At 39.8% G+C, this 17,112-nt stretch overlaps 1 protein-coding gene across 1 annotated transcript; it reads right to left on the bottom strand.

The window, feature by feature from the left end:
* Nucleotides 1-13,795: 13,795 nt before the first annotated feature.
* On the bottom strand, nucleotides 13,796-17,106 carry LOC128146206 (cytochrome b-c1 complex subunit Rieske, mitochondrial). The gene is made up of 2 exons (XM_052797386.1): nucleotides 16,835-17,106; nucleotides 13,796-14,598 (listed from the first exon to the last, which is right to left on the bottom strand). Exons 1-2 carry the CDS (start codon nucleotides 17,043-17,045, stop codon nucleotides 13,988-13,990), a joined length of 822 nt encoding a protein of 273 aa, XP_052653346.1. The 5' UTR covers nucleotides 17,046-17,106; the 3' UTR covers nucleotides 13,796-13,987.
* Nucleotides 17,107-17,112: the final 6 nt, after the last annotated feature.

Here is a 17,112-nt window from a genome sequence, read left to right as displayed (position 1 = left end):
CATTACTGGTAACTGTCACCCACTATATATAGGGTACTTTATTCAAAGAGCCCTAAATAAATCTGTAGAAGTCTGTTGCTTCATCACAGATAGCATAAAATGAGGGGTAGATTATTGCCACTGAGAAAGATAATTACCGGTGCCACTGAGCTCCTTGCTCTCCTCAGAGCGTAAGAAATGCTGTATGGGGTCACAGCTGGCCCACCCTATCTACAGCATTAACCAGTAGCAAATACTTTTGGAAAGAGCACAAGAAACATGCAAGACTAGAGTTGTCCTTCCTCTGGGTTTACAGTCCCAGTTTCCAGCAGTTATCTGCTGTAGGCTTCTCTTGAACCAGAGACTGAGCCTGGAGCATTGTGTTCAAAAGCCACAGATGGACCTTCCCCTATGAATTTTCTGTTGCCCTTGTTAAACTACCTGTACTTTTCTGCCTTCCTCACATTCTGAAGCAATGATATTGTGTGTAATCCATATTTCCTTTCTTTTGCTTTACGTTTGTTCTTTGATGATTTCTCTGCATGCTTTTTATTCCTTCTTTGCCCTTTTATTTGTTGTTAATTTGGGAGATGATCTAAATGGTGCATTGGAAAGATTTAACTGGTAGCTGAACAGTATCTGTGTTATGGCAGATGTGCTTCATCCTGAAACCAGAAAATTCTCTGTTGCTCCTTTAAATATGTCTTTAAAAGAGCAGTGTTTTGAGCAGTGTTAGTCAGGTTCCTGTGCAATTGCAGAGCTGTAAAATGCTTCCTGAGCATCTTCCCACCCACTTACTCTCCTTCTCTGTGTGGGGAGACTCATCCAATTACAATTTACAAGCTGAGAAAGGGGATGGTGTTAAATACTATGCCAGCAGAAGATGTAGCCTACTTCTAACATATGTTCTTACGATTACTCTTCTTGCTATACTGTTCTCCTCTGATTTGTACTGCATGAAACATGAGTTTAAAAGAATTTAAATTCAGGTCAATCACTAATCAAATGCATTGGCCCAGTGGGAGGTTGGTGCAAGTCTGTGAAGAATCTGCAGAGCGTGTGAACCAGTATAACCTGTATATTGAGCTGGCTATGGTGGACTGCATCACGCTAATCAGTTTTTCAAGTTACTCATGCTGTTCTGCAGGTAATTGTATTCTGAGTATTGCCATTCCTTATCAGATGGTGTCATTCTGCTGGGGTTAAAATGGTCATGGGGGAAAGGACAAGAACTTCTCTACAGTGCTTAGTGTCTAAATAGTAGATATGTCATAACGAAATTGCTTTTCACAGCTGAAAGAAAATGTGACTTTAAACCAACACATCTGAAAAATATTATGTACAAGTATAACCATTTGGCAGAATGAGTTGGATATATCAAAGATTAGTACATAAATGAAACAAATAAATTATGCTGCATATAGAGGGGTTTCTGTGGTTACACTGAAGGACATTACTGGGGAGTCAGAGATTGGAGACGATTGAGTGACAAGCTAATCGTGGCCTAAATAAAATATAAACCAAGAATAATGAAAACACTGAGACTTATGTTCTCACAGAGTGAGTTGGAAGAGTTTTATCAAAAACTACAATTAGTTGCCAAAAACATCCCTAAGCCATGACTTTCTTGTGTAGTTTAAAGACTTCAAAGCAGCGTGTCATTCAGGAATACATGCTGCAGTGCAACTGGGATGCAGCTTAGAAGATAATGGTAATAGCAGTCTTTAAGATCCTTAGATGAAAGTGTTTTCATAAACATTAGTTAAATGAGTTGTGAAAGATAATTCTAGTCAAGGACTTCAGTATTATTTAATTGTTGTAATTTATTTCAAAATAGAAATATCAACAGATAAATGTTGATGTTTCCAAAAGCTGCACAGGAAACAAGAATGGCTTTGCAACTGAGTGTAAAGAATATAAGATAGATTTTTTTTTTTTTTCATGAAGAACAAACTGATACTGATAAAACTAATTACAGAAGAAAATGGAGAAAACTGCTTTGTATTGTCCAAACAAATACAAATCAGCTAAAAAGCATTCCCTTAAAGCTTGCTTGGGTAAAGACAGCGAAAAAGCAGCACACAAGAAGCTGCCAAATATGTTAATAGATTATATCTCACCTGGGAGAAACATTCTGATGATAGACTACTGATGAATGAAAGACAGCTAAAAACCACAGAATGAGGCAATTTTTGCTGCCTCTGAGCTTTGTGGAAGGTAAATGGAAGGGAAAATGACTTAAATATCACAAACATAATGGGGAGAAATGCAGTCACAGATTTGAGATTTTTCTTCATAGGTTGCTAAATCTTTTCTACCAAAGGTCCAGAGGCTGTGACTCTGGCCGTGCTGTATGCAGTGGGGCTTTGGCAATCAGGAAATTGTAATTCATTACTGTTCATGGTGCGCTTATTTTGCCACTTAAGATTGAAGCCCCACAGCACTGTTCAGTTTAGTACATAAAATGAGACAAGATTTAGGCTACCATTGTACCTGTAGGATGATATACCTACTTCTGTGTGCTACATGCTTCAATTGCAACAACCTATTTCATGCTGACTCTAGATCTCTTTGAAGATATTATGCTTCCTTTGTAGAAGAATACTGGATTAATTAAGACAATAATTATTTCTAGACTGATGGGCTCTGGACATAAAGCCTGCCTAATCCATAACCACAAGCTAGACCATGACTCCATTATTTTGTCACGAATCCTCCAGACTGCTTTTAACCTACCCAGTTGATAAATCCTTGTGTTTTTCACTGGGGTTATGAGTGCAACTGAAGTGAAGGACCCAGAGCTGGGAAGTGCGCTCACAGTGCAGAGCCCATGGAACATCACTCCTGTCTACGAGAGAATGGATGTGAAACCTACCGCAGAGCAGGTGACCTGCTGATATAAGTGGAAGTATGTTTGCCTGGGAAATGAAATGAACTGAAAAGGTAGAGAGGAGAAAAAATTTGGAAGATAAATAGCACTGGCAATGGCAACCTTTAGTGACCTCAGCAGAGCAGCCTAGAGATGACAAGAAATTCAGGCTGAAAAAGGTTGATGATTTATAGACTGCATGTAAGAATGGCCCATATCTATTGATATGAATTATTAGTAAGGACAGATTATCTGTCAAAATAGGAAACTGTCTTCAAAAACAAATGTTTCTGAAAAATGATTGGCACAAGGTGAGAAGATCTTTGTCACATTCAATTAAATGAAACGATCACTACCAATTCTTCCAGTAGGTTAAGAAAAGTGAGCAGGACAAGCTGAGTGGCACTGTGATTATGGCCTAAAAAAAATTATTGGATGAATGTCTAACCTTCTAAAAGCTGATATAGAAAATACCCCGGTAAAGATTAAATTATTACATTCCAAGAGTCTGACATATACTCATTTGCATGTAGAAATATATATATGTATAGGTAGGTTTTTTCTTTTCTTGTACCATAATGCAAGAGTTTGTTTATCAGATATACAATGTCAGATATGCCTTAGGAGCTAATAGCAATGTTTTATTTAGTTAGAAGCAACACAAATGTTTTGAAGCAGTTATTCATCTTTCTAATCAGTGTCTAGTACAGTGACTAGGAGAGAGATACTTTTATTTTGTACTGTAGTCTGAAGCAGAGATATTAAAAGAACTGGAGAGAAGAGTAAATAGTGGCTTCTGCTGGTGGAAACATTAAAGTCCAAATAAAAACATCTAAATCAAAGCATATTACAAGTGTAAAAAGAAAAACACATTGACCTAAATATGCAGGTTTTATATCAGGCAGTCAAAACTGATGTCATTATAGGGAAAGAATAATTGCTAGGTCAGAATTTGTCATGCCACTATAGGTACTTCAGTGGGAAATCTATGAGCCACATCTTGTGTGTATTAAATTCTAGCTTGCACAAAACCTCAATGTACTTTAGACCTTTGGTATATATACAATTCAGGCAAACTGTTAGAAAAGCTACTGAAACTCCTGAAACTATTTAATTCAAAATTACAGTTCAGTTGGAACTGAAAATAGAGGGGAAAAACCCAGCTGTAGCCTGTCACAACTGACAGGCTGTTCTGTATGTAGGGGTGAGGTCCTACAGGTGACAGTTCAGACCGACATCTGAAATGCTTTGTCACACTTGTTGCAATCCAAATGAAGAGCTCCATTTATTTTTTTTCAAATAGCAACATTACCTAAAGGGTGCTGTCATCAGTCACCAACTATATGTGAGTTATACACAGCAGCTATGGTTATGAAATAAACTGCTTGGTATACTCCTCCTCCTGGTTTAAACACAGACTAATAAAAAGTAGTACTGTTAACATATGAAATAAAACTTACCTCATTTAGCTGCTTCTTGCTATTCCTTTAACTTCTTCAAATGTAGACAAGGGAGGATAATCTCTGTACACACAAAGTCTGTCCTCTTGGGACACATATTCACATGGTTTACATTATGTTTTTAAGTGCCCTTTTTTAACCATTAAAACCCTATACATATAGAAGTTCCTGGACCTGCTAGGAAATGATGCATTTCTCAGTAGCTCTTTTGATTGTCCTAGGGCTGTGCAAACCAATAGATCTCTGCAGGAAGCTGGCACTTTTTATGTGTGATAGGAACTAGAGGCTGCCATGTATTGCCATTACTTGCAAATTATATGGCGGCTCACAGAGGAAAATTTGGAGTTCTGTTACCATGTTACATGGTGGGAGTAAACCAGTTCTGTCCAATGCTACTATTAGATTGCTTGCAGAAAATTATGTACAGACATCTGCATATTGGTGATTTTTACTACAGAATTTTCTACTAAAGATCACTCAAATACAGGCTGATGCTAAGTCCTGAAGCAAGACCAACTATCATTTGTACTTTTTGCCTTCTGATCCCAGCTCTGCCTCTAGGTGTGTAACTTCTGTTTGGCATGGGAGAGGATGAAGTCAATACAATTGCCAATTCTGTAGCTGGCTGACAAAAGACATCAGCCATCACTACTACGTAATATTGTTAAATGTGGAAGTTATCTTCCCCTACTAATTTTACTGCCATTTATAGGCAGAAAAGACCGTCTCCCCTGTCCCATGTTTCTAGCTCCTGTAAAAGCTAGGTAAAGCCAAATAACATATGCATCTCTAATGTGGTTTAATTCCAGAATTGCTTATTTTACATTTCTAATGCTGAAAAAAAAAAGTGCATGTCGCAAACAATATGGTACATTCCATTTTGAGTATGCATTGCTAGAACAAGGCAATGTCATAGTTAATGTCTTGAGGTTATTAAAATGTTATAATGCTAAATAGTTCATGAAGAAAATATATCATAGTTGTGACACAAACTGGTTGCTAATTGTGTTAGGACAATAAATGCCAACAGTTCTGTGTTTTCTTTAAGCAAGCCAAGTTATAATCTGTTGTTTCTCTCTTGCATTTCATTAGATACTAGTCATGGTTGATGCAGGATGTTAAACAATATAAGAGCAACTCTAATAAGTCAGACAAAAAGTCTATATAGCTCAGTATCCTACCTTTAACAGTGGTTATAAGCAGATACTAAGGAAAGAATGTGAGAATAAAGCATGCATTCAGTGATATTTCCCTCATTTTTTTCCCTATCTTGCAACTTCCTGACTTGATGAATGTTTTGTAATCAGTCATTTTTTAATTCCATTGATTGGTCTAGTCCCTCAGCATCAGGATTCCTCAGCTTACCCTATCCCTGTATCAAGAATACCATTCATTTCAACATTATATTTTATCCCCACAGATTTTAATCTTCAAAGATAAAATACGATGCATTAAAAATGTTACAAACTATCTATTCTTCTGTTTTCATACATTCACAGAGGTGTACAGCTGGAAGCCACCTCGGAAGGTCCCCAAAGCCCCATCGGTGATGGCTGAGCTGCTACAGACAAGTGTTCTTCACAGTTTCTAGTGCAGACATTTCCACATCTCTTTTCAGGTATGCTATCTTGAACTATTCTTAACTATTAAATACTCTACAGTTGGAAAGACTCGTTTTCCTCCCCCCAGAGTCTCAGTTAAATCTCTTTGCTTCTAATTCGAGCCTATTATTTCATGGCTTATACCCAAAGGTTGCAGAGAATAGCTCGTATTTATCTATTTATATTTTTGTTTTGAAATAGTTTAAAAAGTGTTGTTGTGTCTTCTCCATCTTTTCTAATTATTCCACTTATATTTCAGTTGTACGTAAATTTAAGCATAGTTGTTGCAGTCCTCTGGATACTACTCTAGTTAGGCCACAATTTTCTTTAAGTAAAGCACTTTGAGCTACACATCATCTTCAGGTAATGCTTTACCAGTGATAAAGTAGGGTGGGTTTTCACATCTTCCATACAAGCCTCCATCCCAACAGGGCAGCCTTCTTTATTACATTATGGTCCTGTAGACTCATCTTCAGCTTGTGATCTACTATAACCCCAGATCCTTTTCTGCAGATCTGCTACCCAGTTATTACTTCCTATTACAACACATCCTAGCTTTGTAGAGCATTATTTGTTGAGATTATTTTTAATTCTAATCCTTTTTCATCAACATTTGCAGCTCTACCCAGTTTACTACCACATGTAAACTTTATAAAGGTCATTCTCTCTTCTGACATCTAGTTCATTAACAAATATACTGAATAGTGCTGCACCCAAACAGATTCTTGCAGAACTCCTCACAGCATGTCACTTTGGTCTAACAGGGAACTGTTGATAGTTCATCTATAAGGACTGTTTTTGAAGCAGTTGTACTCTACAATACTTCCACTTATATCAGTTTCTTAGTAGACATGAGAATGTCTTGTGAGATGGCGTGAAAATCTTACTTAAAAGTTTGATATCTGTTGCTAATATCGCCCTGTTTCCAAGGCCTGTTATCCTATTATAGCAACAAATGTGATTGCATTGACGTGAATTGTTCTTGATAAATCTATGGAGGCCATTACTTATCACCTTATTGTACTCTAGCTGCTTACAAATAGGATTATAGGTTTATTTTGTATTTTAATATGCACAAAATCTGAATGAAGGCTTTAGTAAATTGAAGCATTATTAATTCTGAAAATTTAATATTAATACAACTGTTCATCTAAGGGACTGCATTATGGGTTGTAGCTGTTGTCCTCTTACAATTCCTACACAAATTTTCTAAATACAGTGAGCCTTGTTGAAGTACTCAGTGCTCCCTTTTCCTCCTCCCATTGCAAACACTATCAACAAATGATTGCAATACATCCAGTAGGTATGGGAATCAGCAAATTGCACCTGGCTGTGCCTCTTCTACCAACCCAGGATTTGATAACATGCACCTCAAGGCAAGTATATTAGCAGTGGCTGGGGCTAGGAGACGGAAGCATGACCAAACTGTTGTCTGAAACCACGTTCCTCTTGATGACATTTCCTTGTTTGCTAGGAGGAGTTTATCAGTTTTGTCTGACTTCTCAGTTATAGCTGATTTTTTTGCTAAATTGCTAGGTATGTGGAAAATAAAAATTCCCTCTTTAAAACACAAATATCTGAGGCTAAGTTATGTTAAATATAGCTGCTGGTTAACATTTCTTCGTTATTGCCCTTGTTTCTGGCAGCATGGACTCTCCTAGAACCCACCACACAGACTCCAGTCATCTGCTGGGGATGCTCAGTCAGAGCATGAAGTCAATGGAACAGTTGCACTACCAGCTCCAAGCATCCACCCTAACCACCTACCCAAACCTGGCTTCCTCAGTAGTCAAAGAAAGACTCCTCTTGGGGGACTTTATGGTATCCAAGTCAGATTTAGAATCTCAGTATCTTTCTGTGGGGTTGGCCTTTAACTTCATCTGGCAGAATCAGGTGCCTCAGCTGAACCATATACACATTTCAACATCCTGAGCCCATTGTAATATGGGCAACACACCATTTCTTGTACTTGTCCACTTGCTTCAACTACAGGAACTTCTTTGTGTTGTCTGAATCCATCTGAAAAGGAGAGGGAGAAAGCAATCTAATAGTTTTCTTCTTTCATGAAGAACAAAGAAAATTATACATTAGAATTAATATTTGCATGCACATAGGATGTGGGTTGTTAACGAAATAGGCTGGACACAATGGTTTTAAATTTTCACTGACTGCTACTTGCATAAATTGAGACAGAGTCCCTGAAATGAATGACACTTTTATTGTAAAGCTGGTGTCAGACAGAATTCTGGCTCTATATATCCAGATATCAGCATTATGTCAGACCACATTGTAGTCTCTGGTTAATACTGCTTAATTCTATGAATCTGTTTGAGTTCTTTATTTTACTATTTTATTAGTGAATAAGCTTATACTACTTGCATCTTGAAAATTTTCTGTTGGACTTTTCTGTAGTAAGAAGAACCAAAGCTGGGAAGGTTTGTAGGCGGTAGTTTAACACTGAAGATCTTGGGGTTTGATGGCAGGTTGGATTAGGATAACTGAATGACAAGGTATTCTGCAGCTTAAAGATTTCAGAAATACCAGATTCGGGATGTGCCCAATGCCCCTGTGGTTCTGGCTCAGATTGTCTGCATCCTGGCAGACACATCTCAGCCAGGAATGCAAAACAAATCCAGTGGGCTGAAAGGTGAGCCTGCCTGGCTCCCTGGGCACATACAGTATTATCCACTGGAGCACTCTATGTTGTGTTTTGCCTCTGATTCCCAGGAAGAGTATGAGAATGCAGAAAGGGTGTCATTTTATCTTGGGAGTAGATACCAACTTTGCAAGCAGAATAAATATATGTATTCTATTTGTTTTTCTCTAGAAGTATAATGCAATGGTATCATTTGAAAAGTTGAAATCACAGCTGAGATCTAAAAATTTTGAAATGTTGAGGTCAGTATTTCCTCACAGGCTTTATATGACATCATTTTGTGTCCGTGTTTTGATAAAGCCTTCTAATTACACAAATAGTTTCTTCCCCTGCTTTTAGCACATTAAAAAAATTGTATTGTCCTCTAAAAAAACCCCAACCACTTAAATATTTTTTGCAAGAATAAAGGCTGTTATCATTGATATTGTTACAGTAGTTTTTATAATGTCATAATTATGCTAAATAATTTGTCAAGTGTGGCATATTACATTTGCAACTAACTGGTTGGGTTTTGGACAAAAGTAATTCTTGGAAGCTGTTCCCTCTTTATTTGCTGCTGTAGTTGCATCGGGGTGAATTCCCAGCTTGCAGGAAAAGAAAGGAAGGATGCTCCGGAATGACACTCCAGAGGCGTGAGGTGTATCCCTGGTTGTGCTGTGGTTCCTGTGTGCTGTTGCAGTTCCTCTAGCTGTTTGCAGGTGGTCATCACATTTCTCTCTCCTCTTCCAGATTTTTAACTTAAAATCATGATTTGCAGGACTGTCAAGTACTTTTAATGGTAGCTGAATCAGTGGGAACTCTATTCTATATTAGGTGCTACAGCCTGGGGAACCACCCTGATCAGCACGAGATTCTAGGTGTATCAGACCAGGCCCCCAGATTAATGGATACTTTTGATCTGAGCCTGTGTAAATGCCATATTTTTAAAAGGTTATAACAAGAGAAAATTTGGATTTTCATGGTGATTGCAAAATGTATACTGGTCAGCAAAACTGCAAGACTTTAATGGACATGAAGTGCTAAAGTCCTTCAGAGTCAGGATCACCTGCATTATTAACATGAAGGGTATTTTTCATTTAGCCATCTCTTCAAAACTATTACTGAAACATAAGGAAAAGAAATTACTTGAAAGCAGGAAACCTGGCACAGTTAATACAGATCACAGCCAGAGCTTCCCAACACTATAAATAATCAAAAATTGTCTTAGAATGTGAATCATTTGAATAATGCATGGTGCTACCAGCTTGTGGAGGATAAAAGCAATTAACACATAAAATAAACATCATCTGTAGTTAGCTGAGAAAGTCTTATCCATGGAGGACACCCAACCTTCAGTAGCTTTAAACTCTCTCCTTCCTCTATAAATTATTTACTTTTTCCTTTTTCAGGGCTGGAGAAGGGTCATTATTGTTCTGTCACTTGTCACTTCTACTGATGAGAAATGTATTGCTTGGATGCTGAATGCTCCTTTAACTGGGGAACTGACTACTGTGTTCCTCAGATATACCTTAACTGCTTAGGAATTTCTCCTTCATGTAGATTTTTTTGGTGGTCAGTGGCAAGAGTGTCCTTGATAACTGTGCTGCTGTGCAACATGGCCTTTGAGAATTCTGCCTCATTTGGTTTGCAAGAACATACGTTAATGACTGTACAGTGTGGGAAACTGTCCTAACAAATCAGAAGGGTTAAAAACCCCATGTGTTATTTAGCCGTGAAAATGACTTAATATTCTGATTTTCTGTTTAGAGTCTCTGCACTAATTATTCCTTTGGCAGCAGTAAACATTACAAATATTGTCCCTCTTCTAAAGATAAGGAAAGACAAAGCTTTTGAAATGTCAAATATTAAAAATTATGTTTTGATTTTAGTATCTTTATTCCCCTTATCTGAAGAACTTTTTTTATTAAATAAACATGAACTCTGGTCAGCAACTTCATAAAGACCGTTCTGTTCTAAAGGAGAAAAAGTAGCTAGCTGAGAAGAAACAGATGTGTGGCTGCTCCTTCCTATCTAAGAGGCACACAGTTGAAAGGCAGGCAATGCAGCTCTTCTCTCTGGCATAGGCTTGTGCTTTACAGCTTCGCTGCTGAAAAACATCGGGCCTCAACACTGATCAACCTGGCAAACCTGTACCAGCATCAGACTGTCCTTGCTTTTAGCTCCTGCCACCATGTCAAGTCAACAGCAGCGAATGATGCTGGCCGGGCTGGCTGAAGCAGACTGATCATATGGCTGACGGTATGAGGCACAGGGGAAAGTGTGACTTCATACTGCTGCTCAAAAAGAAAGCGGTACAGTGCACAGAGTTGTCTGTCTTACACAAGTATGAGGAAACCCCAGATGTGAAGAGAGAAGTGGGGCTTCATACATTTCTGGAAGGGGAAAAGTGCCCTATTAGCTAGGTGAAATCTCCGAGTTTGATTTTTGTTTTCGCTGGCAAATGGTTTAAGTGAAAAGGATCTGATGTTAGGAATAGAGCCCTGTTAAGGCCATTAGTGAAGTGGAGGGAGTCAAAGTGGAAGTACAGGAGGTAGTAAAGCCCAGCAAGCCACTGCTTCTTATTAATACAACGAATCTTCAGAATTTAATAAAATATAGTGGTATTTTTCTGTGTACTTGAACACTTACACTTCCAGCCCCACGGGGTACACTAGCCATGAAAAGGGTAACATTACCCTTTTGTATGGTGGTAATCCTCCTTCCAAGGATGTCTTAGCCCACAGGGTAATTATGAGCTCATTACTGGCCATCAGCACATCACTACATGGAGGTTTACCCTTGCTTGAGTCATCCTTCCCCCTCAGGGAGTTTGGGCCTTCTGGAGTTTCTGATCCCAGAGAAGACAATACAATAATTAGACATTATTCCTTGCAAATCACAGCGTCGCTGAGGTTGGAAGGGACCTCTTGAGACGATCTAGTCCAACTCCCTTGCACAAGCAGGGTTGCTCAGGACTCTGTCCAGTTGGATTTGAGTATCTCCATGGATACTCCCCAACCTCTCCAGGCAACTTATTCCAGTGTTTGACAACCTTAACAGTAAAGAAGTATTTTAATGTGTTCAGATGAAATTTCATGGTTTTTAATTTGCAGCCATACTTCCAATACCAAACTGAGTGGGTTTGGAGATTTGAGGCTATTAACTCTTTAATTCTCAAATTCTAGTTAATCCTGATTCTTTTCTAGGGCACACTTGGCCCATTAGGAATGATCTTTTTGTCACTATAAAGAGAACAAAGTCTTGAACTGAAGAGAGAATGGAGACTATCAGATCTGCACTAAGCAATAAGCTTATAATATAAGCTTATAATATAAGCAATACTTCAGCTTCTTCAACTGTTATGTCATCAGTCTGGTGAATAAAGGTATTGCTGGCATCTCATGTTCACAGTAAAAGCTGCCAATTTGTTCTCAAACATGTTCAATGTCATGGTGTTGCATTAGCTGTAATTGGCAAGATTTGGTCCAGTCAGTTTGATTAATTTAAGTAACAGCTTATTCTGTGCAAGTAATTTTATGCATGACCCTTTAAGCCCAGCTGTGACATAACTACTCTATAGCTTTCACTGTGTTCACTTGCCAACTCAGAAACAGCCCTGGCCATTCCTTGCTTTACAGGGGGCAAGTTTACTGGTACCACAGTTACTTAGTGATTATGTAAACAAAGATTAGGCCTAAATAATGTACCTGTGGGCTAAAAAACATTTTTAGGATGAGGTGAGAGTAGCCACTTGTGAGCAGATAAGCAATGCTCTAATGTTACTTCAGGAGTTACTAAGCTTTTTTCCTTGAAATAATAGAAAATCTGAGGAAAGATCAACCCTATAATACAAGGCACATACATGAATACCAATTATTTAGATACAAGTTTGGGAACATCAGTATTGGTTTAGCATGATTCATTATACCAAAAAAAGTTCTTGAGAATGTTTTTGTGGACATAGTAATAAGGTGTAAAGCTCAAATTTATGAAATGACGTAAAACGCATACCTATGAACTTCTGTAGTAGTCATCTATGGTCATCTTTTCACTAAATTGTCTGAGAACGGGTGAGCCAAATGCATCAATATTCTGATTATTTAAAACTTCAGCTTTAACCCAACTGTCATCACAGCTTTAGAGGAGATATATGTGAGGCTAAACATTCCAGACCCAGGGAATTCTGAGCACTGTATTTTCTATTTTGCAACAGGAGGGAGCACATCGATGCAGTGTAAGACAGAAGCATTCACAGAGCAACAGTAAAGAATGGGAAGCAAACAGGAAATACAAGATAGTTTGGTGTCGTTTTGGTTTTTTTGCTTGTTCTGGACACAGCAAACTTTATTTCTCCTGATATACTGTAGGCAATTAATTGCTAGGTTTGTTTTGTACTGGCAGGATCAAGGCTATTTAGAAGATCTATTTCAGGCTGCATTTGTTTCTCCATGCCTTCAGAATCAGCGTCAAGGTAAGAGGGGTTTCAAAATTTTGGCCTTTAGTGGGCTTAGCCTGTAGGCAATATGAAATGATAATTTGCACACAAATCATTGAGTCTTAAAATACCTCTGATGGCATCTCAACCTTTTGCTATGTTCAACATTGGAGATTAGTCCAGACTGAGTCATTCATATGATTTATTTTTTCACCTTCTGTAAAACTTGGGATTTCCAATTTTACTTCCCTCTCAACTTACTTCTTTTGGAAAAGTGTCACAAATTTTCCAGTGTCTTAAGCACCTGATCTGACGTCTAGATATGCATAAGATCAAGCCTTATCTGCAAGTAAAAAAATAATTTTATAATTCTAACACGACACACTTATTTTTGTCCACATCATAATAAAATTACATTGCTATCATTCTAGTTAAACAATTATAAGCTGCCTCTGAACAACGTAAAAGAATTTTCTTTCTAGGTAGGTTTTTATTTACTTTTTCCTTCACTTCCTTTGAAAACAAACAAAAAAATACATTGAAAGGAGGATTACATCTCATAGGATTCTATATTGAAACTTACTCCAAACACTGTTAGAAGTTCACAGCAAGATCTTTTTTAGATGTTCCTTCCCATAATGCAGTAAAAACAACAAAAAAAATAAAAATAATGAAAACATGTGGTACGAAGGAAACAATGGCTTTGTGGTTCAGTGTCTATCTTGAATCTGCAGCCCTTCAGGAGGGCTCCATAAACATATCCTGGGTCTGCTGTAGTATCTCTCTCACTAGACACACTGGAAGTCCATACACAAGTCAGGAACAAGTGCTTACTCCAAGTTTTTATTAAAATTGAACACAGGGAAGTATTCGAACATACTTCTGGTTGAGAATCTACACAGCTAATATGTTTTTAGGATCATCTGGTTTTACAGTTTTCCAGAATCTCAGTTAACCCTTTTGAGTGTACATTCACAGGAACATGAAAGTGAGCAAGCACCTCGTTATTCAGCCAACAACCACTACATCATCACCAAGAAACTGGTAAGTTGGAACCTCAAGGTTATAGGGAGCAGGACCTTTCCTGATTCTGCCAGAGGCATCATAATGGGACCCATGGCAAGGGCAGTAATAACCGCCAAAATCTCCAGAGTTGGCAATCGGTACACAGCCAAGATGAGTGCAGACACCTACTAATATGACCCATTCTGGTTTCTTTACTCTGTCTAAGTCATGCTGCGGATCCCTCAGTTTAGACAAATCAACTTCAGCTTCCTGATTAATCTCTGCCTGGGTTCTGTGACGCACAAAAAGGGGCTTCCCTCTCCACTTGAAAGCCATGTTCTTGCCTTCTGGAATGTCAGATAACTTGATCTCAATCTTTGACAATGCTAGCACATCAGCAGAGGCACTCAGGCTGGAAATAAACTGGGTGACCACATTCTTAGCAGCATACGCAGTTGCTACACATGTCGTTGCAGTCACCAGGTAGGAAAACCCTTTTCTAGCTTCACTGCTGCTTTGAGAAGATGTGGTGGCATCTAGCACGTCTTGACGACGATAGGCAGAGAAGTCAGGTACCACAACATCATTATGGACCCAACGAACACTGGCAGGTGCTGCAAGAAAAAGGATATGAAATGACAACACTTTCAAGTAAAAAACATTATCATGTATTTTAAGTTATACTTTTTAAATTGCATTTTTGGAATAATGGGTAAAAGTTACTCCAAAGTCTAGGTAGGATTCCACTAATTAGACCTTTCAATTTTAAGCTGTAGGAAAATGGTTTCCAGAAGGTATTTTTAGTAGATCAGCAGGTGATTTGTGAAACTATTTTACCTACTCTTTGAAAATTACATGAAGCCTGATAAGGGTGCAGAAGAATCTGCAAGAAGTTCTGGGTTTAAAGTAAACTGTTTTTTCAGAAGATTTCAAGGCAAAACTCCTGCAGGATACCATGACTAGCTAAGACGAGACAGACCTGTTTTCCATTCAAATGTTTCCCTGAAAAAAAACTGCTGTGAAGAAATTTGGTTTAGTAAAGTTTGCACACCTATAGCTTAACACTTTTGTGCTTTTCTTTGACTTAAGTTCTATGCCTTTAATAATCTTAAGTGTGTGGTTAAGCATTTTTGAGATTAAAAATGCAGTATTAGGCATCCCCCTTTATAGTCAACTGTTGTCAAAGCTAACTGTACCAGTAAATAATTTTTAAACACGCAGTCCCCTATTTGCCAGGCTCACTTCACAGAAGGATTGGATAACTATCCAATTCCCAAGCTTTTCAAGTGGGATTCCCACGTCAAACCTGTGTGCTAAACTAACAAGATGTGATGGCTACGAGGCCTTCCATTAGTTTTTCCAGCAAAAGAAAGCTGCTTCCCTCAATGAAAATCTATAAGCCAAAGAAAAGAACACACCAAAGACAGAACATATTACTTGCCAAAGTGCAACCTCTGTTCATCTGAAAAGAACTATTTAGTCTAGCAGTTGCTACAAAGTTACCAAAGGTTCATAAAAACCATTCTCTCAAGTACTTAAAATAACTCTCAGGGATTTATATGCAATATAATGGGGAAAATATTTGCATTTATTTACAAGTAACTCAGCATAGAGAAGGTATTTGCTGTAGGATTTTAACTGCAGAGAAATTAAACTGAAATTCAAAATTCTGAGAGAGTAAACCATACTAATTTATCTCAGTTTCAAGGCTTAAAATATTTTATGTTTAGCAACGAGCAATACAACTAACTTCTAAAAATTCCTTAGATTCAGTGAAAAACGTGCTTGATGTTAATTAAGACTAAATGACAGCTATATTAGTTACAGATTTGTAGAATTTTCACCTGAACATATCCTTTACGGTTGAGGGCCAGGGGAAATACGTAGTTCTAATCACTACAGATCATCTTCCACAAGGCACTGCCACCTCCAAGACTTATATGAATATCCTCTGTAACAGCATGAAGCAAACTGTTGCTGCATGCCCAGCATCAGCAGAGCAGGGCAGCAGTTCTCCATGAAATGCAAATCTGTCCGTTTCATGGAGAAGCACTGCCCTTTGGCTGGAAATCAGGTTCTGCAAGGATGACTTGGGAGTACCTTTACCTGGCTGATGCTCTTCTGAGCACTGCATGAACTGGGGAGGAAATACAGGAATTCCAAGAAAGAAAACAGCAACGGTTTTGGCGTCGCAAATTCACTGTTAGAGCTGCTTTTCTGCAACAGTATAAAACACACCATGTGTTCTCACTGCACGTCTCTGCTTTGATGCCCCTCGGTTAAATACCTTACTGCACTAAACGGAGTTTTCCTGCACCTTCCCAACTGTAAAATAAATATCCACCCGAGTCATCAAAAGGAAGCAGCCTTTCAAGTGCCCTTAACTCTATAGTCATGAATGCGTGCTACCATACTCGTGACGACTTGGAATCAAATATTAAAAAAAAAGAAAAGAAGCAAAACCCAGAACCTCTCGACTAACTCACGACTCCGCTTTCCCCCAGCCTGCCAGGCCAGACCTCCAGCGTGAAGGACACCGACACCCCCACCCCCGCCCAGCTTCCAGCCGCTGCGGCGAGTCCCGTTCTCCCCGCCGGGCACAGGCCGAGCGGTGACCGAGGAGCGCTGGCGGAGGCGGCAGCACCACCCTCGGCTCGCCGCCCGCCGTCGCGCGGTGCCCCGGCGCCTGCCGCCTAAGCCCCCGGCCCGCCTCGGGCGACGGCCGGCCCCCGGGCCCGGCTGCCGCCGGCTGAGGCGAGGCGAGGCGAGGCGAGGCGAGGCGAGGCGCGGCGGCCGCTGCCCGCCCTCCCCCCCCCGCCCCGAGCGGCTCCCCCAGGGCCCGGCACGCACCGCTGAGGCTGGCGCTGGCGACGAGGCCGCCCCGGGCCGACCGGCCGCTCATCGACTCCCGGCAGAGCAGGGGCCGCTTCAGGTCCAGCGGCACCTTCTCGGCCCGACGCGCCACCGCCGGCGCCAGCGGCTTCAGCGGGCCGGGCACGGCGTGCGCCGCGGCCGACAGGTAGGGCGCGAAGGGCCCGGAGCGGGCGGCCACGGACAACATGGCGGCGGCGGCAGCTGCTGGGCCGGTCACCGCTGCGACCTTCCCGGCGGCGGGGGACTGCGCACGC

The sequence above is a fragment of the Harpia harpyja genome, chromosome 9 (assembly GCF_026419915.1).
Source record: "Harpia harpyja isolate bHarHar1 chromosome 9, bHarHar1 primary haplotype, whole genome shotgun sequence".
In the NCBI taxonomy this organism is placed as follows: Eukaryota; Metazoa; Chordata; class Aves; order Accipitriformes; family Accipitridae; genus Harpia; species Harpia harpyja.
The sequence above is the reverse complement of the archived record's forward strand: the minus strand, read 5'-3'. Positions and strand labels throughout refer to the sequence as shown.

Coding starts and splice junctions, on each gene's coding strand:
- LOC128146206 (XM_052797386.1), bottom strand. CDS start 17,045: ATGTTGTCCGTGGCCGCCCGCTCCGGGCCCTTCGCGCCCTACCTGTCG. Junction 14,599..16,834: donor CGCCAGCGCCAGCCTCAGCG/GTGCGTGCCGGG, acceptor TTTTTCTTGCAG/CACCTGCCAGTGTTCGTTGG.